Genomic DNA, 22,773 nt, shown 5'->3' with positions numbered 1-22,773 from the left:
GGTCTGCAGACCGATCCAAAGCCGCTATGAGTCTCGAGTCAAGCTTCCAAGCTTGCTGCCCTCACCCCTGACGGTCCAGAGAGCGTGCTACCGAACCCTCTCCGACCATACATGCCAAGCTTCCACACTTGGACTTCCCAATTGCCTGGTTTCACTCACCAGGACTTTCCAATTGCCTGGCTTCACTCACCAGGACTTTCCAACTGCCTAACATCCCAGTTAGGACTTTCCCACTGCCTGGCTTCACTCACCAGGACTTTCCCGTGCCAAGCTCCTTGCTTGGACTTTTCCCAATCAGGTCAATCAGGTTAACCAAGTCAACCTTGATTAGTAATTAATCTGAGTTAATTTAATATCTGATTCAAACTTAAATCAGTGTCAACATCAAAACAACATCCAGGTCAGACTGTATCAACAATCTCCCCCTTTTTGTTGTTTGACAACACAATTTAAGTTTAGATCAGAAAAACTCTCATATCCATAATTTCAGGGAAATTAAGATCTCCCCCTAAGATGGATATAACTCAGTTACCTTCTCCTCTTTTTTTTTTTTTATATTGATTCAAAGAGGTCAAATTGTCTCTAAACTTAATTATTCTCTCCCCCTTTGTCAAACACCGAAAAGGTGTAAAATAATGAATAAGACTGACAAGCACCTCCCCCTTTTAACCAATAACGCCTCAATCTTAATCCACATAAAAAAATACGGTATATGAAAAACAATGGCATATGAAACATCATAAGTGTATCATGAATAGTGAAGCATCATAAATAGCATGAATATAAGAAACACAGCTAACATCCAGTTCAGATAAATGTATCAAAGACATAGTATCAACAAAACAATCAAAACATAGAGAATGTCAGCCAACATCCTCATCAAGAGGATCATCCGCAGCATCAGCTGGAAGAGTGGAATCCTGAAGAGGCATGCTGCTGCCTGAGGGTAGCTCGCCCGCGGAGTGCTGAGGAGGTGGATGGCCGGCCATCCATCCTAGAAATGCCTGATGTGTCGCCAACTGCTGTCTCTGTAGAGTATCGAAGCGCTGATCAATCTGGAGGCGCAGGCCATCGAACTCTGCAGCCACCATCTCCTCGTGGCGGTCAAACCGGCTCTCCAGCTCAGCGATCTGCCAGCGCAGATCTGGATCCTCCTCGCCATATGCAGCAGCGGGAGGACGAGCAAACTGTCGTGGAAGTGGTAGCTCACCCAGTGCCCTCCCATCCTTCCACCTAACCGTCCCATCCTGACTTAGGATTCCGGACTTGGAAAACGCACGTTTCCCAAGTCGACAATCCTGCCTGACCATCTTCACTATCCTCCCCCTAGAGACGTCAATACCCATGGACTCGAGCCAATCAGTAATTATATGCCCAAAAGGCATATAGATGTTGTCGCCGCTCGGTTCGCTATGGGATATGATAGACATATAGACACTCGACATAATATCAAAATCTAGACGTCGACGTAACCCATAAAGCATCAGACAGTGATATGGTCGAATTTCTGCCAACGGTTTAGAGGTGATAGGTAGAAGACATTGTGTGACAACTTTGAAAAGAATGTAGTCAGGAGCAGAGAGTCTAAGGGCTGCAAATGTAGGAAAGTCGTCATCTAACTCATCTAAACCATCCAATCTCGGATGACCAAAGAAGTACTCATAGATTGAGTCAGAAGAGACATTAAGAGGATGAGGTACGGGTTCAGGCAAAACAGGATAGATGGAGAACACCGTCCCCGAACACAAACGACAACCTAAATACTCAAAGAAGGCAATTATGTTGAGATCAACGTTTTGCTTAGCCACTCTTGTTCTATAACTACCATCAGGAGTCGGATGAAGGTTGTTATAGAATTCAGATACTAGATCAAAGTTGATGTCCCTTTCTAGAAAAACCAAAGAATCGAGCTTGTAGTAGGCAATGGTTTCTAAAATAGAGGGACAAGATTCCTGCATGAACTTCTTATCAACAGATCGACAAGGGAGTAATTTGAAAGTCCTCTCCTTAAATGATTTTTCAAATTGTTGGTTGGGGAATCTCCCCGAACTAGCCGGTTGAGGTCGGGAGGTAGCAGGAGCTTTGGACTTGGATTTGGATTTCTCGGTTGGTTCCTTAGAGGTACCCTCACCACTAGTGGGTTTCTTCCTAACCATTTGGACAATGGGAAACAAAGAGAGAGCACCGGCCATGGGCAAACCACCAAACACAAACCACAGTCACCGTAAGAACCATGATAACGTGAACTGCCAAAGACAATAACAGTAGAGATTAGAGATCGAGAGATTACCTCGGTGCCATTTTGACCTTCGGCTTTTAGAAGACGATGGGTCGAGAATACGGGAGGAAGAAAGGGGCGTCGGGGCGTCGGTCGGCTAGGGTTGTGAGAAAGAAGAAGATCGGGAAGAGAGGAGATCAGGAGGATTTAATGAGGGGGTAGCGCACAGTGTAATCTGATCGGACGGCTGTCCGATCAGGATCGATTTTAACGCACACAAAAAGGGTCTGATCGGTCCCCGTGACCGATCAGGAAACCCTCTGATCGGTGCTCGGATCGATCAGGGGCCTTCCTGCGAACCATAGAGAGCTGATCGGTCCCTGGACCGATCATTTGTGATTGTCGCGTGCCAGAACCTCCTGATCGGTCCCTGGACCGATCAGTGAGCCAACAGAGAGCACGAAGATATCTGGAGGACCCCTGATCGGACGGTGGACCGATCAGAGAGTCTTCTGATCGGTCGTGAGACCGATCAGTGTCTGATAATTCAGATTTCTGATATCTGAATTCGAGCAACTGATTTCGCAGTCGTTTCTCTCGAGAATTCTGAAAATTCAGAACTTCTCAAATTCAGAACACAGAACTTAAACATCTACGAACAAGAACATTTCCTAATTGCAAGCTCTGAAAGTCCTAACATTCTAGGTTTTTTTTTATTAAGTTACAAGTTAGTTTCAGACATTTCAGAGTTTCAAAACCTGAAATATCCAACCCTGTCATGTTTAGTTTCAAATTTGTCAAAATATATCCTAAATTACTATTCTTACATTATCAACTCATCTTATCATTAAAGATACCAATCCAAAGTATCAATCAACACATCAATCATGATTAGATAATTTCTAGACAAAAGTCCAACCAAGATTCCTTGGTTGGAATATATGAGTAAGATCTAGGAGTCAAATACACATGAATTATGTAATGACCTTCCCCATACTCAATTTATGTCTCTTCAACCTACTTATTCAAGGGATGCATAGTACATTTTGAATAAATTGGTTGTTCCTAGCATCTCACCCCATTTCTAGCAAACAAAAATAATTTGTTAAACCTTATCGTTTGTGTGAGATGTCCCCAAATTGCCCAAATCAGTTTCCCAATTACTCTTGTCATTTTAATAGTCCTTATTGATCATGGTGAGGTTCTAATGACCTAAGGAGCCAAACACATCCCCAACTCCCTCCTTAAATGACTAAATTCATTTTCCGGAAGGGGTTTGGTGAAAATGTCGGCTAGGTTTGACTTTGACTCCACATATGTGAGCACAATGTCACCCCTAGCTACGTGATCTCTAATGAAGTGATGACGCACTTCAATGTGCTTGGTCCTAGAATGATGGACTGAATTTTTAGTTAGGTTGATCGTGCTAATGTTGTCACATAGCACTTGTACACCCTTATAAGAAAGTCCATAATCCTCTAGGGTGTGTATCATCCACAACAATTGCGATACACTCTCTCCCATGGCAATATATTCGGCCTCGGTCGTGGAGAGAGCAACACAATGTTGCTTCCGACTTGACCAACTAACTAAACATGAACCTAAAAATTGGCAACCCCCACTCGTACTTTTCCGATCCAATTTGCACCCAGCATAATCGGAGTCGGTATAACCTATCAAGTCAAATGATTCAGTACGAGGGTACCAAAGACCTACTCTAATTGTGCCTTTAAGGTATCTCAGAATTCTCTTAACTGCAATTAAGTGAGATTCCTTGGCACAGACTTGATACCTAGCGCACATGCCCACAGCAAAGAGTATGTCCTGTCGACTAGCTGTGAGATATAGAAGACTACCGATCATGCTTCTATATTGCGTTAGATCAACTGATTTTCCACTCTCATCATTGTCAAGACGAGTGCTCGTCGCCATAGGAGTGGATACTTCCTTAGAATCACTCATTTTGAATTTCTTAAGCATCTCTTGAGTGTATTTTGCTTGATGGACATAAATGTCATCTCTAGTTTGTTTGATTTCTAGTCCAAGGAAGAATGTCAATTCTCCCACAAGACTCATTTCAAACTCACTTTCCATGTGAGTGATAAATTCATTTAAATAGCCCTTGTTATTTGAGCCACAAATTATGTCATCGACATATACTTGGGCTACAAAAATATTTTCACCATCTCGACGAAGAAATAGTGTTGGGTCTATTTGACCCCTTACAAAACCCTTTTCTAATAGATAAGTCGACAACCTTTCGTACCAAGCTCGAGGTGCTTGTTTTAGCCCATAAAGAGCTTTCTTGAGCTTGAACACGTGGTTTGGAGCTTGGATATTCACAAACCCCGGTGGTTGTTCAACGTAGACTTCTTCTTTAATGAAACCATTTAAGAAGGCCGATTTAACGTCCATTTGATAGAGCTTGAAACCTCTATGTGCAGCAAAAGCTAGCATTGAACGAATGGACTCCAATCGTGCCACAGGAGCATAGGTCTCATCATAATCGAGGCCTTCAACTTGACTATAGCCCTTGGCTACTAGTCTTGCCTTGTTTCTTACTACCTCTCCCTTTTGGTTTAACTTATTTTGAAGACCCATTTAGTTCCAATAATGGTGGTCTTCTTAGGTCTAGGAACCAAGTCCCACACTTGGCTTCTTTCAAATTGACCTAATTCGTCTTGCATAGCTATGATCCAATCAGGATCGTGCAATGCCTCATCAACTAATTTCGGTTCAATCTCTGAAATCAATGCGACTTCATTAGACTCATTTCTGAAGAATGACCTAGTCCTAACCCCTTGTTGAATGTCTCCCATAATTTGGTCTTGGGGATGACTAGAGGCTATCCTAGATTGTCTTGGTGTTGATGGTGCCTCATGAATGGTCTCACTAGGCACAGGCAAGGACTCAATATCTGGCAAAGGATCAGATTGAGTTCTTTGTTGCCTTTGTTCATCAACATCAGAGTCAACTTCGACTCGTTCTTCATTTTGATCATTCAAACTTAGATTTCTAAGTTCAAATTGAATTTCTCCTATAGCCCTTGATTGATCATTTGAGTTAGGGATTTCTTCAAAAGCTACATCAGAGGACTCTTCAATCAATTTAGTCCTATTGTTGTAGACTCGATAGGCTTTGCTGGTGAGCGAGTACCCAACCAGTATCCCCTCATCAGCCTTGGCCGAAAATTTTCCAAGATGGTCCTTGGTATTTAAAATAAACACCTTACAACCAAACACCCTAAGATGTTTAATTGTAGGTGGTTTCCCAAACCAAAGTTCATGGGGAGTCTTTCCTAAAAACCTATGTATCAGGATTCGGTTTTGCACATAGCAAGCTGTATTCACAGCTTCAGCCCATAAGTAACTCGGTAGTGAGTACTCATTGAGCATGCTTCGTGCAACCTCTTGTAAGACTCGGTTCTTTCTCTCCACAACCCCATTTTGTTGTGGGGTCCTTGGAGTTGAGAACTCATGTCTATACCCTTTTTCTTGACAAAATTCTAAAAACCTATGGTTTTGAAATTCACCACCATGATCACTTCTAATGGTTTTAATTGTTGTTGATTTTTCATTTTCAGTTCTTCTACAAAAGGAAATAAAAATATCTATAGTTTGGTCCTTATGCTTCAAAAAGAAAGTCCATGTGTATCTAGTAAAATCATCAACGATTACCAAGCAATATCTACTTCCATTCAATGATATTACACTACTGCAATCAAATAGGTCCATGTGCAATAAATCTAAGGCAGTAGATGTACTTACAATGCTTTTACCTTTATGAACACCTTTTGTTTGCTTACCCATTTGACATGCATCACATAGTTTGTTCTTTTGGTACTTGATGCTTGGTAAGCCTCGCACTAATCCTTGGTTGGCCAACTTCCAGATGTTCTTCATGTTTACATGTGCCAATCTTCTATGCCATAACCAAGACTCTTCTTCTTTCGACATGAAACACTTAATCAAAGCATTAGTAGCACTTTTAAATGATACTTGATAAATATTGTCAACCCTTGTGCCTACTAGTACCGTGTCAAGTGTGTCAATGTGTTTAACCAAACATTGACTTGAATGAAATTCAATTGTGTAACCCGTATCACACAATTGACTGACACTTAGGAGATTAAAAGTCATCCCCTTGACTAGAAGGACATTCTTGATATGAAGACATTCGGATATATGAATGTCTCCAATTCCTACAACCTTAAGGCTACCATTATTACCAAAAGACACATTACCTCTACTTTTATTTTGAATGGTAGTAAACAGTGATTTGTTCCCAGTCATGTGCTTGGAGCATCCACTATCAACAAACCAAGTTGATAGATGCTCCCCCTCGACCAATGCCTACAATACACGAAAAATAGAGGTTTTAGGTACCCAAATCTTGGGACCTAATGCTTCTACAACGAAAGACCTAGGAACCCATGCCTTGGTCATACCTTTCCTAGTTCCATGAACTCTAGAAACATGTGATCTACTATTTTGAGTTCTAGACATTAGAGAAATGAAACTCGACTCCTTGGGTTGATACCCTAACCCGGCTTTGTTGTAAACTGCCCTTTGAGCATTTAGAATCATGTCTAGAGTCTTAGAGCTAGTTGAGAATTTCTCAAGCATTTTCTTGAGTTTCTCAACCTCACCCTTTAAGGCCTTGTTCTCATCCTCAAGGACTTCTAGATGTAGGTCATCGACCTCATCTTCCCTAAGGGTCCTTAAGGTTTTTACTTCTTCTTTCAACAATTTATTTTCTGTTTTTGACTTTTTAAGCAATGTAGATAAGTGAGTGATAGTTTTATAACACTTTTCTATATGAGAAGAGGTTACCTCTTCATCATCCGAAGATGATGAAGCCGTGGTTGAAGTGCTTGATTCATCACTCTCGGATTCTGACTCTTCCCTTGCCATGAGTGCCAATTGCCGAGTGCTCTTTTCCATCTTCTCTTCTTCCTCCGATGAGCTTGATGAGGACTCATCCCAAGTGGCCTTGAGAGCCTTCTTCTTCTTGGCTCTTTCCTCCTTCCTTTTGGCTCGTTCCTCCTTCCTCTTTAGTTTCGGACACTCGCTCCGAATGTGTCCTTTCTTGCTACACTCATAACATGTAACATTAGATTTATCAAAATTTTGATCATTAGTTTTACCTTTTCCTTTGTATCTTCGGCCTCTTCTCATAATCCTCCTTACGAAGTTCGCCATCTCGCTTGATGATGATCCACTTTCATCATCGGATTCGGAAGAAGAGGTGGATGAGGAAATCTCCTTTTCTTTCTTCTTTTCCTTCTTCCTTCTTCCATCCTTGCTCTTTGGTCCTGCAAATAAAGCAATACCCTTCTCTTTTTGACCTTTGTTAGCAAGCTCATGAAGTTCCATCTCACAGAAAAATTCATCTAGTTTAACAATGGAAAGATCCTTGGATACCTTGTAGGCATCCACCATGGATGACCACAAGGCATTCCTAGGAAAAGCTTTTAGAGCATACCTTACGAGGTCACGGTTTTCTACTCGTTCATCCACCGAATGGAGACCATTGATGATCTCCTTGAACCTTCCATGTATCTCACTTACAGTTTCATTTTCCTTCATGACAAGGTTCTGTAGTTGGTTTAGGAACAAATCCCTCTTGGCGATCCGAGAGTCTCGAGTCCCTTCTTGGAGCTCGATGAGCTTGTTCTATAGATCCTTCGCACTTGTGAAAGGACCAACCTTGACAAGTTGATCCTTGGCTATCCCACATTGCAAAGTGACAACCGCCTTGGCATCGGCTTGTCCCTTGCGAGTTTGCTCGGTTGACCATCTCGATGAGTCAAGTTCCTTACCTTCTTCGTCCTTTGGAGGTGAGAATCCCTCCTTGACCGAGAACCACATGGAGATATCAGTCTTGAGGTAATACTCCATGCGACTCTTCCAATACTGGAAATCTGCTCCATCGAAGAACGGTGGTCTGTTGGTGCTGAATCCTTCCTTCATGGCCATCTTGTTGCTCCTTGGAATGTTAGTCCAGATGAAGAGCACCAGGCTTTGATACCACTTGTTGGGACCTTAGATGGCTAGAGGGGGGTGAATAGCCTCTTTGAAAAACACTAAACACAAATTTCTTCAAGAACTTTGTTAGCACAGCGGAATTAGAAAACTAAAACAAGAAAGCACAGCACACTAACTCAGAGATTTACGAGGTTCGGGGATAACTTGCCCCTACTCCTCGGCGTGTCCGTAAGGTGGACGAATCCTCTTGATCTTTCGGTAGATCACACCCCGGAAGCTATCCGGCTAAAGGATTCTCCTTCTCGGTGGAGTAACCTCTCCACAAAGTCTTTAACAGCAGTAAGAAATTAAGCACAAGACTTACAATAGTGGCTCAAGTGAAATGATCAAAGGAAGCTCACAGCCACAATCAGCGAAGAACAAGCACACTGCTTCAATCTTCCAGAGAGTTTTTCTCCACAGTGTTTTTCACAGCAAGAGCACAAAAAGCATTGTCACGAGAGCCTCTCCTCTCCACCTTCATATGCCTCTCTGCTCTGTAACGGATCTCTGCCAAACCTGCCACGACGTCGCCAATCACGCTTCTTCCTTGTCTGATTGTCTCAGCTCCCACCAATGGCATCCTCGTTTCCACTGGTACCTCTGAGCTTGAACCTATCAGCACAAGTCAAGCTGATTTCGACCAAACGGCTGCCAGCAGATCGCAAACGAGACGTTGCTACCAAAACTGGTTTGTCCGCAGCGAGACACAGCAAAAGCTTTTTCGTCGCCTTCTACTAATGATCCTCAATTTGAATTCACCCAACATCAAGTAATCTGTAACCTGTAACTTCGAGAAAGCTTACAGCAGATGGTTAGAAACGAAATAGGTAAAAGCAATTGCGAATCAGAAACAATAAGAGAAAGCGCATGCAAAACAAGCCATACTGTGGATCGGTCAGCAGACCGATCCACGCTTCTATTTATCGTCACTGATCGGTCTGGTGACCGATCAGGTTCTTGTCTGATCGGTCCCAAGACCGATCCACCCCTTCACGCGAATCGGTCTGTGGACCGATCAGCCACTGATCGGTCCGTAGGACCGATCAAGATCCACCGCCATCGAGATCATCGATCGGTCCCGGACCGATCGGTATCCACTCGTGCTATCGAGTGTATCGATCGGTCCCGACGATCAAGATACACTCGCTCGAAGTTTTGTCGTCGGTCCCGGACCGATCGATACACTCGATGTGCTGCGAGTGTTGCTCGATCGGCGGATCGATCGAGCAACGGATCGATCTCTGACCGATCGGTACATCGTGCCCTGGATCGGTCGCACCGATCCAAAGATGTGAGTCTCGAGTCAAGCTTCCAAGCTTGCTGCCCTCACCCCTGACGGTCCAAAGAGCGTGCTACCGAACCCTCTCCGACCATACATGCCAAGCTTCCACACTTGGACTTCCCAATTGCCTGGTTTCACTCACCAGGACTTTCCAATTGCCTGGCTTCACTCACCAGGACTTTCCAACTGCCTAACATCCCAGTTAGGACTTTCCCACTGCCTGGCTTCACTCACCAGGACTTTCCCGTGCCAAGCTCCTTGCTTGGACTTTTCCCAATCAGGTCAATCAGGTTAACCAAGTCAACCTTGATTAGTAATTAATCTGAGTTAATTTAATATCTGATTCAAACTTAAATCAGTGTCAACATCAAAACAACATCCAGGTCAGACTGTATCAACATGTTAGCCGAGTAGTTGTATTTAATTTGTAGTCTAAGATAGCAGATGGATCTATTACCCTCTATTAGTACTTTAGTGTGTTGTGCCTAAAGGATGTCTATATATTTTCATAATAACATAATATTGTCCACTTTGGGTCTATGCCCCCATGACTTTGTTCTTGGGCTCTCCCCAAAAGGTATCATGCCAATAGAAATATCCTACATTCTTTTAACCCCGTGATCTTTCCCAAATCTTTCTAATGTGGGACTTTGATTGAACCCCAACAATCATCCCCTCAAACGAAGGATCACGATTAGTCTCATGGTCCGGGACTCCCCGCGAGCATCCGGTCACCCTGACCTGCTTTGGACCTCCTCGCGAGTATCTGCATCTGGTCACCCTGACCTACTCTGAGCCTCCTCGCGAGCATTCGGTCACCCTGACCTGCTTTAGGCCTATCCATGAGCATCTGGTCACTTATGACCTGCTTTGAGCCTCCCCGTAAGCATCAAATCACCCTGACCTACTCACCCCCTACAAGTATCCAGTCATTCTGACTTGCTCCTAGCCCCACACAAGTATCCGGTCACCTTGACCTACTCTGGGCCTCCCCACGAGCATCCGGTCACTCATGATCAACTTCGGGCCTACGCTCAACTTCGTTTAAGGTCACCCCACATGACATTTGATCTGGACCATTGCTTTGATACCAATAGTTGTGCAAAGAAAGGAGCAACACCTCTCAACCTCTAATGTGCGGAAGAAGAGGAAGAGATAAAAGAGATCGCGCAGAGCAACAAGACAAAGATACACAAAAGGAGAGCAAACACAAGGAAGGAGAAGAAGAGAAAGAAGAAAAGTTACCGTGGTTCGACGACGTGCCTACTCCATAAAAAAGGCCAAAGCTTTATTAGAATTCTCTCTACACAAGAGAATCACATTACATGATTCTTATGATTGTTGTTCAATAGGTTTACAATAATATCTATAAATAATGCATAAACCCCAAACCCGGTAAAATCATAACAGAATTTTGTTATGAAAAATCATAACAGAATTCTGTTATAAAAAATTATGATAGAATTCTGTTATATAAAATCGTAACAGAATTTTATTACGAAAAATCTTAACAGATTTTTCTTCCATAACATCTATCACATTGACCTCATCTAAATATGAGTCACCCGTCAACAATCTCCACCTTGGTGAATATTCACCCATTCGAAGAACATGAGTATCTGAATAAAGCTCCACTTGGATCTCTGGGTTTGGGATTCCTTCCTTTAGAATTTAGAGATATGGATTAAGTTCAAGCAATTCTTGAACTTCTCTGTGGTCACTGGCTTTGTCAACATGTCTACAGCATTGTCTGCAGTATGAAGCTTCTCAAATTGAATTTCCCCAGAAGCAATCAACTCTCTGATCTTGTGAAACTTCACATCAATGTGCTTGGTTCTCACATGATACACCTGATTTTTTGCTAAATAGATAGCACTTTGACTATCGCATTATAACTTGACTCCACCTTGCTGAGCACTTAGTTCTCTGACCAACCTTAGAAGCCATAAAACTTCCTTCACTGCTTCAACTACTGCCATGTATTCCGACTCCGTAGTAGACAATGCAACAATAGATTGAATCATAGATTTTCAATAAATAGGTCCTCCTGCCATAGTGAACACGTATCCTATAATAGACCTCCTATTATCTAAATCTCCTGCATAGTCCGCATCTACGTACCCAGTAACTGAAAGATTTTTCGGTTGTTTACTAAACATGATATCATAATCAGTTGTATTTCTTAAGTATATGAAAATCCACTTCATTGCATCCCAATATGGTCGACTAGGATTTGAGAGAAACTTGCTCACCATACTAACTGCTTACACCAAATCTGGTCTCGTACAAACCATGACATACATCAGACAACCAACTATACTGGTATAAGGAGCATTTGACATCTCTTGAATCTCGTCATCCATCTTTGGACACTGTGCACTGGATAACTTGAAGTAATGCGCCAGGGGTGTGCTCGCCGACTTTGCATTCTTCGTATTAAACCTATCCAGCACCTTCTCCACATAGCTACGTTGAGACAACCATAATCTCCCTGCAGCTCTATCCCTGTGGATCTTCATCCCAAGAATCTTCTTGGTCTCTCCCAAATCTTTCATGTCAAATTCCTTACTCAGTAGTCTCTTCAATTTATCAACCTCTTTCTTTTTTTCGTAATAATATGCATGCCATCTACGTATAGTAGTAAGAAAATAAGTGATTCATCTTCAAGGCTCTTCACATATATGCAGTAGTCATACTCACATCTCTTACATCCGTTTTGAAGCATGTATTAATCAAAATGTTTGTACCATTACCTAGGAGACTGTTTCAATCCATAGAGTGATTTCTTCAACTTGCAAACCAACCGCTCTTGTGCGGGCTGACTAAATCCCTCAGGTTGTGATATAAAAATTTGCTCCTCCAAATTTCCATGAAGAAATGCTGTCTTCACATCCATTTGCTCCAGCTGTAAATCATGATGTGCCACCAAAGTCAACACCACTCTAATTGATGTATATCTTACCACTGGAGAGAAAATTTCATCATAATCAATCCCCTTTCTTTGTGAATATCCCTTTGCTACCAATCGAGTCTTGAACTTCACTTCTTCTTCCTCTGACATTGCTTCTTTCTTCTTGAATATCCACTTGCATCCTATAGCTTTCTCTCCTTCAGGAAGTTCCACTAGATTTCATGTTTGGTTATTATGCAACAACTCCATCTCCTCTACCATAGCACCCGTCCACTTGTCCTTCTCAGAGTTGTGTATCGCCTCCTGAAAAGATATAGGGTCTCCACTACTAGTGATAAGCGCATAAGATACCAAGTCTTCGAATCTGTATCTGGTCTCGTTCTACCACTAGCTATAGTATAATGCTCCATGTGCTCTGAGCTAGAATAATCGGAGTCATGAGTCTCTAGTTCCACCTGCATAAAATCTTTCTCCATGATGCTTTGTGGTGTTTCCTTTCCTTCTTCCTGAGTACGTCGTAGCATAGTTTTCTTGTTAAACACCACATCTCTGCTGATCTCCACCTTGTTTTCCTTAGGATCCCAAAGCTTGAAGCCTTTAACTCCTTTCTAATACCCTAGAAAAATGCACTACTTTGACTTCGCATCCAACTTTGATCTTTCCTCACTAGATATGTGCATATAGGCTGGACATCCAAAAACTCGAAGATGAGAGTAATCTACTTGATTCCCTATCCATACTTCCTCTGATAGTTTGTCGTCTAGTACTGCCGTTGGTGATCTATAATAAGATAGCATGCCATGTTAACCGCTTCCACCCAGAAATTCTTTGCAAGTTCTGCATTCAGCCTGAGACATCTTGTCTTCTCAATAATTATCCTGTTCAACCTTTCCGCTACCCCGTTCTGCTGAGGTGTCATGCGAACCGAGAAATGCCTCACTATCCTATGTTGCTCACAAAATTCCTAAAACTTTGAATTTATGTACTCAGTCTCATTGTCTGACCTAAGGCATTTGATCTTTCTTCCGGTCTGGTTCTCCACTTCAGTTTTCCACAGTTTAAATTTTGTAAAAGTTTCTGACTTGTGACGCATAAAGTATACCCAGACCTTTCATGAGAAATCATCAGTAAAACTCACAAAATACAAGTGCTCTCCACGTGATGCTACACTGGCTGGTCCTAGAGATCCGTATGTACATAGTCCAGAATCTCCTCAGTCTTGTTTGTTGTCATCTTGAATTCACTTTGCTTTGTTTTCCAAAGAACACAAAATTTGTAAAATTCAAGCTTGCATGTCTTGATATCCTTTAACAAATCTCTCTTGTGAAGTTCTAGCATCCCACGTTCACTCATATGTACCTTTTATTCTTTCATTATCGTCCAGTGTGCCTAATGAGATTAAGTTCTTCCTTAGCTCTGGTATATATCTGACATCACATAAAGTTCTGATCACACCATCAAACATCTTGATTTTGACATTTCCTATGCCGATAACTTTATCGTTTCCCATCGACACTGAACCAGAATCCACCGCTCTCTGAATTTTCTTAACTGATAGCATATCTCAACATCAACGCAAGGATGTCCACATATCTCCACAATGATATGATATTATCTACTTTGGGCCTAGGCTCTTATGACTTTGCTTTTGGACTCTTCCCAAAAAGTTTCATGTCAATGGAGATATCCTATATTCTTTTAACCCGATGATTTTTTCTAAATCTTTTTAATCTGGGACTTTAATTGAACCCAATAAGTAGGCATAACATATGCATGCAAATAAAGAGAATGGAAGTGGTCCGGATACGCTGTGAATGGAAGATCCCAACTGGAGATATGTTTATTCTCCTTTTATTAGAGTTTATGGTCATCTCTTGACTTCCAACTCGCTGAAAGAGTCCGCGCAATTAAAGATTAACTACTCTATTCAATTAACAAAATGGCAGAATTAATATTATAACTAACTTGCTGCTCTTGTTCATACTCAACAGCTAAGACTGGTGTGTAACAATTGGATTTTAAATATGTAGTCAGATTAACAATTATCATATGGGCTAATTACTGAAGATCGATCATGAGTTGAATATGTTCATCTCGCTTTTAATTTGAAACTTGAGTTGACTTTGGCATTTAATGCATGCTGACAGTCAAACCTCTTGGCGAGTTGCTCAATGCAGTTCATGTCACTCTTAAAGTAAACTCCATAGATTAATTATATTCAGAAAGGTTCATCACATGCCATGTCTTTTGTCTCCATCATCTCCATTTCTTCAAGATTTCATGTATTTATATGCACTAATGCATCTTGATTCTCCTTCTATATCCTAACAACTGTCGATGTCTTGAAGTTGAGTGTCCAGGGGAAGGAGTGAAGCTGCCAGCATGATCTAACTAGCTAAGACTTGAATTTTCTGAACACATTTTGTGAAAGAAAAGAAAAGAAAAGAAAGGGCTAGCTATGTGAATCCAAAAGAGATTTCTTGTTCCTTTGCTGGCTAGATCATGTTTTGGTAGCTTCATTTCTTCCTTGTTGGACACAAATATGTATTTAGTGTTAATCGTCAAGCAAGAGAGGTGGAAGAACAGCAGAAATGTGAGTGTCTTTAATAGTTCAATCTTTTTGTTTCTGTTTGAAAAGTTCATCCATTGATGTCTAATTGTTTTTTTTTTTATATATTTCTCTCTTCTTTCTGTCTTGTTGTTTTACATATTGGACAAGACAGTTTCTTAAACCCTCAATCAAGATATAGGAACCGAAAGTCCCTAGTGGTGTGAAGCTGCTCCAATCACAAGGGGGAAAAACAATTTCTATACACATTGATAGCATGGAGAGATTCCTGCTGATTGTTAAATTCTTATGGTTTTGGATTTGAAATGCTCAACTGAAACCCTGGTTGAGATTGAACAAGCATTTTTAGTTATCAATACTGTTAGTCAATTGCATGTCTTTATCCTTGTAAATACTTTTTTGACCATTTTATGTTAGTAGGACAAATCTTCAGTTATTTGGTCTTGTACCCCACGATGTACCACAAGAATTGCAAGTTCATGAAGATCCAACAAAAAAAAAACATTATTTTAGTACATAGTAGCAAAAGACGAATACATTCACCCCCAACATTATTATTTTAGTACATGCTCATATAGATGCCATATACTCATTTATATAAATCTTTAGATAAAATAACTTAATGTTGTCTTGAATAAAGTTCATTTGGAGCACGTTTATTCTCTGTCCAAACTCCAAATCATTAAGAAAATCATGTTTTTGCTCTAAAAAGCTTGCTTAAAAATCCATAAACAACAGTGGGTTCAATAGATGAGAATATCTGTAGATTTGCCACATTAACTAGGCTTTCATCTTCACAGGAATCACAGCACAACATGAAATAATTTGTGACTTAAGGAGTACTACACTAACACCAACAACACTTGATTCGTCATTTGTAACAACAGAATGTTTCAAACTTCACATTAATACAACTAGAAAAGCTAAGCAAACATTCTATCGACCAAAGCTACTAACATAATGTAGAGAAGCACTAGATGAGATAACAACCACAAACTACACCAACTACCTAAAAGCATTTAGACAAAGATTTCTTTTTCATTCCTTAGTGGACTTGTTAATGAGGGACTTGTGGATGTGTGGAATGACACCGCCACCAGCAATAGTACCCTTGATGAGGGTGTCGAGCTCTTCATCCCCACGAATGGCCAACTGAAGATGTCGCGGAGTTATGCGCTTCACCTTGAGATCCTTGCTTGCATTCCCAGCAAGTTCCAACACTTCCGCAGTCAAATACTCCAGTATTGCAGCAGAATACACTGCTGCCGTTGCCCCAACACGTCCATTTGCAGCAATCCTTGACTTGAGCTGACGGTGGATTCGACCAACAGGAAACTACAAAGAAAAAGAGAAATTCAGAACTGTGACTTTTTTAAGAAAGCATAACTATGACAGTCCTCAAGCACTCACATTTAGCTAAAGAGAAATTCAGAACTCAAGATCTTAGCAACGACTAATGAGGTTCTTATCAACTGAACTAGTTGGCGATCTCAAAACACAACTATGCATCAATGTGTAAACACTAATTGAGTTTTTGTATTGAGAACCTATAAATAAGACCGAATTAGCAAAGTGTTGTATGTAATTAAGCAACAGACTTTTGTTGTTGTCTTATAAAACCGAAGGAATTGCCAGAAATGGTAATAAGCAAGTTCAAACTTATCTGCCTTTCAAATTAACAAATCAATTTTCTCAAAAAGTTAATGCAGTAGAACAATTAGCTATTGTGAGCTTTTAACCTCTACCACAACGAGAAAATCAAGCATATGGCGTTAAACTCAACCGGATGATTAAATTTTAGTTTGCAACATTATTATATAGCACGTACAAATGACAAGCCATGCCATTCCCGGATATTATTATCCACAAAAAGTTGTATGCGTTCCATCTATTGAACTTTAGATCTCAGAAATTTTCACGACTACTGAATATTGTTCTATATCAAAGCAAACAACTACAAAAATGACAACTTGCACAAGCATCTTACTTCAAACCACAAAAACGCAAGCTTCATATGTGAAATCCTAGTCAAAATTGCACCTTGCACATAGATCTCGCCTCCATAGAATGAATAGATCATACCTGCAATCCAGCTCTCGAGGACCTGGAAACTGGCTTCTTCTTGTCTTTGTCCTTGTTCGCTGCTGTAGTCTTCGCAGCCAAAAGGCCTTTTCCTCCTTTTCCAGCCATCTCCCTCTTCTTTAAGAAAATTAAAAAACCAAAGCAAGAAGCGTTAGGAGGGAAAAAAAATCTGGTACCTTGATACGAAAGAAGTGTATCAAACCTCAAATCTACATATAGATCCAAAACGAAAACTGAAATAGACGAGGAAAACAAATCAAAATCATCAGAAGAACGAAAGGAAGAAAAGGAGTACCCGCGCGTCTCGGTGGCTCGAGCGTTAGAAGAGAACAATAAAGAACGGAAGAGAAGGAAAAGCAAAAATTGAGTTAATTTATAAGAGAAAAGGCGGGAGATCTAAAAGCAAAACTTCAAAAAAAAAAACTGGCGGGAGATAATACTTTTCGGCAACTCAAGGCGGGCAAAAGAAAATTTAATAAAATGACAAAAGAAAAATTCAATCAAATCTTAATTTTGACTGTTACCGGCCGTATCTCGCTGTCCTGCTACAATTGCTACAATTAATGAATTATTTCATTTAAAATGATGATCAGAATAATAAAATAATAAAAAAATATATAATTATTAAAGTGGTCAACTATATTTTAGATTCTCTGTTGTTGATGAAGTGGATGAATGTATTTAAACTAACTGATGGATTGCTTAGAGGAGACGAGAGTAATAAATGAGATCCCAAAAAAGATTTTAGAGCAGGGGGTGTTAGTCAACTATCTACTTGTTTATTTGCTTAATTATTTATTTGTGTTGCTTTTGGATCCCTTACACAATCAAGTTCAACTAAATACAAACTAAGCAAGTCCATGGCATGGTCTAGAAATTAACGAAGTTTAGAGCTAAGTAAAATCTACTTCGACTCAAGTGGAACAGTGCCAATCAAGTTGTTCGCTTGAAATTTGCTATGGAGTTAGTTTTATGCCTCTAGTTCAGGTTTAGAGTGTGATTAAACTAAAATTAATTGGTTTGAAAGTTAGGAGAGCAGATTTGTTAAGTAGATTTCAACCATGGATTCAGATTGAGATTCAGATTGAGATAGTGTGGTAGGCAGCATCGTCCGGACGTGTTGGTTGGTTGTGGACCTGAAGGTCCACTTGTGGTTGCACCTTCAAGTCCAGTGGCTCTGCTTCGGCTTCGGCTGATTATTAGAAATTATAAAATTGTTTTTTGCATAACGTCTACTGCACAAAACTTGTAAAAAAAAAAAAAAAAAAGAGAGAGAGAGAGTAATTTAGCACTGTAAGACTGTTGGTCATCCTAATTTTAATAATCTGGTTCGATTAATTTTGAATATAATTTGAAACTATTGAAAAATAGGAACAATAAATAAATCGACAGCAAGTAAATAAAGATGGCCGATATATATCAATCAAATTGTTCAGAGATTTATAGACGGGCAGCAGAGTAGCTTCTCTGCTCGCATTAGAAAAAAGATTCTCATTTTTAGTGAAACGGGAGAAGACGCGATGACGATTTGGAGGAGCGAGGCGGAGGTCTTGGTGATGGAGGAGCTCAGGAAGGAGATGATGCCTAGAACACGCTGCGTCGGCGACGCGAGCTGGAAGCTGGGGCCTGATGGAATCCGGTGGAAGATGGACGCCGGAGCGGCGTTGTGTGAGGAAGAGGGGCGCGAGGTCTGCGTCACCGGCGGCGTTTCCTTCGTGGGATCCGCCATCGTCCAACGCCTTCTCCGCCGGGGATACGCCGTCCGCCTTCTCGTCGAGAGCCAAGGTTCCGTTACTTGATTCCCTTGATCTTATAAGTAGTTAAACCTCTGAATTGGTAATTTTGTTGTTTTTTTCAGAGGACATGGATAAGCTCAGCAATATGGGAGCAGCCCGGTACACCGGCGTACGCCTAATGATGGTCCGAATCATGGACGCGGAAAGCTTGTGCCAGGCTTTCGACGGTTGCACCGGCGTCTTCCATACCTCCTCTTCCCTTGACTCCGGCGGCATTTCCGGCTACTCTGTATGTTCTTTAATATTGCTTGAGATTGGACAAATTGAGACTACGTACGTACGTACATGTCCGAATCACTGAAGTAAAAGAGAAAATTTTATTTTATTGTGTAGAAACAAATGGTTAAGATGGAGGTGAGAGCAGTCGAACAAGTGATCGAAGCCTGCGTTAGAACTGAGTCCGTGAGGAAGTGCGTGTTTACTTCCTCTCTTGCGGCTTGTATATGGCGACAGAGTGACCCTCACGGTCGCCAGCTGCAACGTCCTTGGGTTGTCGACGAGAGTTGCTGGAGCGATGAAAGCCTTTGCCAGGACAAAAAGGTATATATAGTAGCAGTACTTTGATTAATTACCAAGGCTCGATCGGTAGCATAGAGACTCGATTGGTTGACACATACCCACGCACTGTTATATTATATTGATGGCAGCTATGGTTTGCTCTGGGGAAGACGATGGCAGAGAAGGCAGCTTGGGAAGCTGCTCGGAGAAGTAACTTGCATTTAGTGACTGTCTGCTCGGCTCTCGTCACCGGCCCCGAATTCCACCGGCGCAACTCAACCGGATCCATTGCTTACCTCAAAAGTCAGTTTCATACCAATCAGTTTTGAATTCTTAATCCGATCATCCAGAAGAAGATGATTAAAAAAATAAAATAAAATAACAGCTGTTATTAATTGCATATCTGCTGATCATGTGGAACCAACAGGAGCTCATGAGATGTTTGCAGAAGGATTACTCGCCACCGTCGATTTGGAAACGGTAGCTGATGCTCACGTATCTGTCTACGAAGCAGCAGTCGCCAGCGGGCGATATATCTGCTATGACCATATCGTTCGAAGAAGCGAAGAGATAAAGGAACTGGAGCGGCAACTCAGGGTTCCGATCAGCCTCGCGGGCAAGACGAATGCCGGCATTTCGCTGGCGTCGGGGCTGTCGAACCGGAAGCTTTTTCAGCTGATGAATTCAGGACGGAGGTGCACTTGTGAGGCGCAGTCATCAGATCTATCCTGAGGATCGGATTCGGACGAAGATAGGAATCATCTAATTAAACCTATATAGTTAATCAATTAGAATGAACTATGAAGGTTGGTTTTATGCGGTTTTCTTTGTTAATTTTCAGGTTAGATCCATCCCGTTCTCTTCTTCTGAATTACTGGACCTTAAGTAAACCACGATATCTAGATCGTATGGATCGAATCCCCAGCTCCGTCCATTTCACGTAGCCTTTCATAGATGCTAGGAAACTGGGTACGTACATTAATGGAACTACAATAAATGCTACATATATAATTGGGCTTCGATCTCAAAATTGCGCATTTAATTATTAGTAGATTGATCGACAACAGGAGATAGTAAAGTCTTCACTACAGTTGACCGTACGTTTGGATCAGTTATTATATATGGATTGAAATTTCATCATGTGACCAAAGGATTAGTCATTTGCAATAAATAAATAAACATATATATATATATATATATATATATATATATATCTTACTATTTTATTAAAAATCTCCCTCATTTACTAACTAATTTTGGTGAAGACTAAAATGTATTTACGTTAATGTCCTTTTTTCTATTTATACTAAAAATAATTTCAAGCTTTATTAGTAATTCCACAAGCGAAATAATTTATTAATTTTCTCTGATTGTTTTATATAAAAAAAATATAGTTCTCTTTAACCCCACATTTTAGAATTAGCAATACTATAATCAAAGAAGTTTCTATAAATATTTTAGGCCGACGATATTAAAAAATATACTTTTCTTAGTTGTTTTTATTAGGACAAGTATAATATTAAAATAAAATAATTTTTTGCATAGAGAGGAATTCTCTAGAGTCACTATTATATGGGTCTGACGACCTCGGATTTTTAAATACCCAAATAATTTATATATTATTATATTACACACGCGACGCGTGTGCACGATCACACTAGTATATATATATAGATCTAGAGAAATGTTATCCTGCGATAGTGCGGTTTGGTGCGGTGCGCATTAAAATTAGTACTGGATCGTTCCACTAATCGATCCAGCGGGGTTGAATCGATCCACTGATCGATTCAGCCCCGCTTCGTCTTCTCACGTCTGCTAGATCGATCTACTGATCGATTCAACCCCGCTTCGTCTTCTTGCGCCTGCTGGATCGATCCACTGATCGATCCACATCCAGCGGGGCTGAATCAATCAGTGGATCGATTTAGCCTCGCTTGTCTTCTCGCGCTCGTCGTGCCAGTCGCACCCTCCCACCGTCGTCGGCCTCCGGCCGCTTGTCCCCGAACTTTACTATAACCGGAGGGGAAGGTGAACCCAAGGGGTTCCGGTAGCTGTTGGGGTTGGATTGCGGTCGAAATTGTTCACGATCGCGAGACGGGTGTGAGAAAACGAGGGCTGAATCGATCTAGCCCCTGCTGGATCGATCCATCGCACGTAAGAAGACCAGCAAGCGGGGGTGAATCGATCAGTGGATCGATCCACCGCACCGATCTGCACGGATGTGTGTCGTAAGGTAATATTTTCGTGTGTGTGTATATATATATATATATATATATATGATGATGATGATGATGATGAAGATGAAGATGAAGATGAAGAAGAAATTTTTTTGGCTCATACATGATCCTGATTCAATGAGGACACAAGTTCATTAAGCTGGTTCAGTTAATTAGCATATCATAAAATGCATGTATATTTCAAGTTGTGGTAATATAATAGAGTAAAGTCAAGTTTGCTAAGTTGAGATCAACTTAAATAGCCTAGTTCTAAGATGGCTTCTGGAGGTCTATCGGAGGGGCGATATAAACCCCCAAAGGATGTAGAGTGTGACCCCCAAAATCCGAGTGGATAGCGTCGATCGAATGTTGGCGGGGGCCACGAAGCCTAACTTGAATAGTCAAGAGTCCCAAGTCTTTTAACGAGCACACGAAATGGTTCCGTCTATAACACCAGTCAAATGGTTCCGATCAAACATTTAAGGGGAATAGCTTCCGAGGTTTGATCGGATGTGATGCGGAACAGATACCCTAAGCCTTCAAGTGACTAAGATCTATTGGGTAGTTGAGTCTTCAAACATTACTCCAAGTCTGATAAGAGTCCTACCTCCCTACAACGACCTCACGAGCGCTCAGCCTCCCAAATCCGATCAAATATAATAGTACACCAGGTCTGATCGAACTCTAACAAGGCTAACTCTAATAAAGAAACATTACTAGGGGCTCATTAAGGCCTCCAACCCCTTGAAGGCCATCCAAATTCAAATTACACATTTACAGGCCCACAAAGCCTTCTCTTAAGTGACACGTGTTAATTATTAAAAGATATCAACTAAAGGCTTGTTAAGCCGTTAGGCCCATCAACCCACTGTCTCATTTAATGCCACACAAAAGTTTATTAGAAAATCCCTGAGATGTATCTTTACAATTCATATTGGATACATCCCTATGATGGAACTACCAAGTACCGTTTAGGCATAGAAGTAAGACATGTTATATTAGGGGTTACACTATCATGATGAGACACCTTGATATATGGGCCAAGGGCAAATGCTCTATATAAGGGGTCACTTCTCCGCGCTAAGGTAATCTCTCCAATGTTTTTTTACTATTGATCACCACTATTTTTATAGTTACTCAGATTTAACCTCAAACTAACTTGAGCGTTGAAG

At 41.0% G+C, this 22,773-nt stretch overlaps 2 protein-coding genes across 3 annotated transcripts; one reads left to right on the top strand and one right to left on the bottom strand.

Moving 5' to 3' along the window:
* Positions 1 to 15,857: 15,857 nt before the first annotated feature.
* LOC122010002 (histone H2A variant 1-like) lies at positions 15,858 to 17,495 on the bottom strand. Of its 2 annotated transcripts, none has more exons than XM_042566341.1 (3): positions 17,387 to 17,495; positions 17,092 to 17,208; positions 15,858 to 16,344 (listed from the first exon to the last, which is right to left on the bottom strand). In XM_042566341.1, the coding sequence occupies exons 2-3, from the start codon at positions 17,197 to 17,199 to the stop codon at positions 16,048 to 16,050; spliced, it is 405 nt and encodes a 134-aa protein (XP_042422275.1). In that variant the 5' UTR covers positions 17,200 to 17,208; positions 17,387 to 17,495; the 3' UTR covers positions 15,858 to 16,047. The 2 variants fall into 2 exon arrangements, with proteins under 2 accessions (XP_042422275.1, XP_042422282.1); XM_042566348.1 differs by having other exon boundaries at positions 17,294 to 17,431.
* Positions 17,496 to 18,545: 1,050 nt separating this feature from the next.
* On the top strand, positions 18,546 to 20,128 carry LOC122009995 (cinnamoyl-CoA reductase-like SNL6). Its single transcript, XM_042566331.1, has 5 exons — positions 18,546 to 18,876; positions 18,950 to 19,116; positions 19,221 to 19,427; positions 19,535 to 19,688; positions 19,813 to 20,128. Exons 1-5 carry the CDS (start codon positions 18,612 to 18,614, stop codon positions 20,115 to 20,117), a joined length of 1,098 nt encoding a protein of 365 aa, XP_042422265.1. The 5' UTR covers positions 18,546 to 18,611; the 3' UTR covers positions 20,118 to 20,128.
* Positions 20,129 to 22,773: the final 2,645 nt, after the last annotated feature.

The sequence above is a fragment of the Zingiber officinale genome, chromosome 1A (assembly GCF_018446385.1).
Source record: "Zingiber officinale cultivar Zhangliang chromosome 1A, Zo_v1.1, whole genome shotgun sequence".
NCBI lineage: Eukaryota > Viridiplantae > Streptophyta > Magnoliopsida > Zingiberales > Zingiberaceae > Zingiber > Zingiber officinale.
Note: the sequence above shows the minus strand (reverse complement) of the source record. Positions and strands in the feature narration are given on the sequence as shown.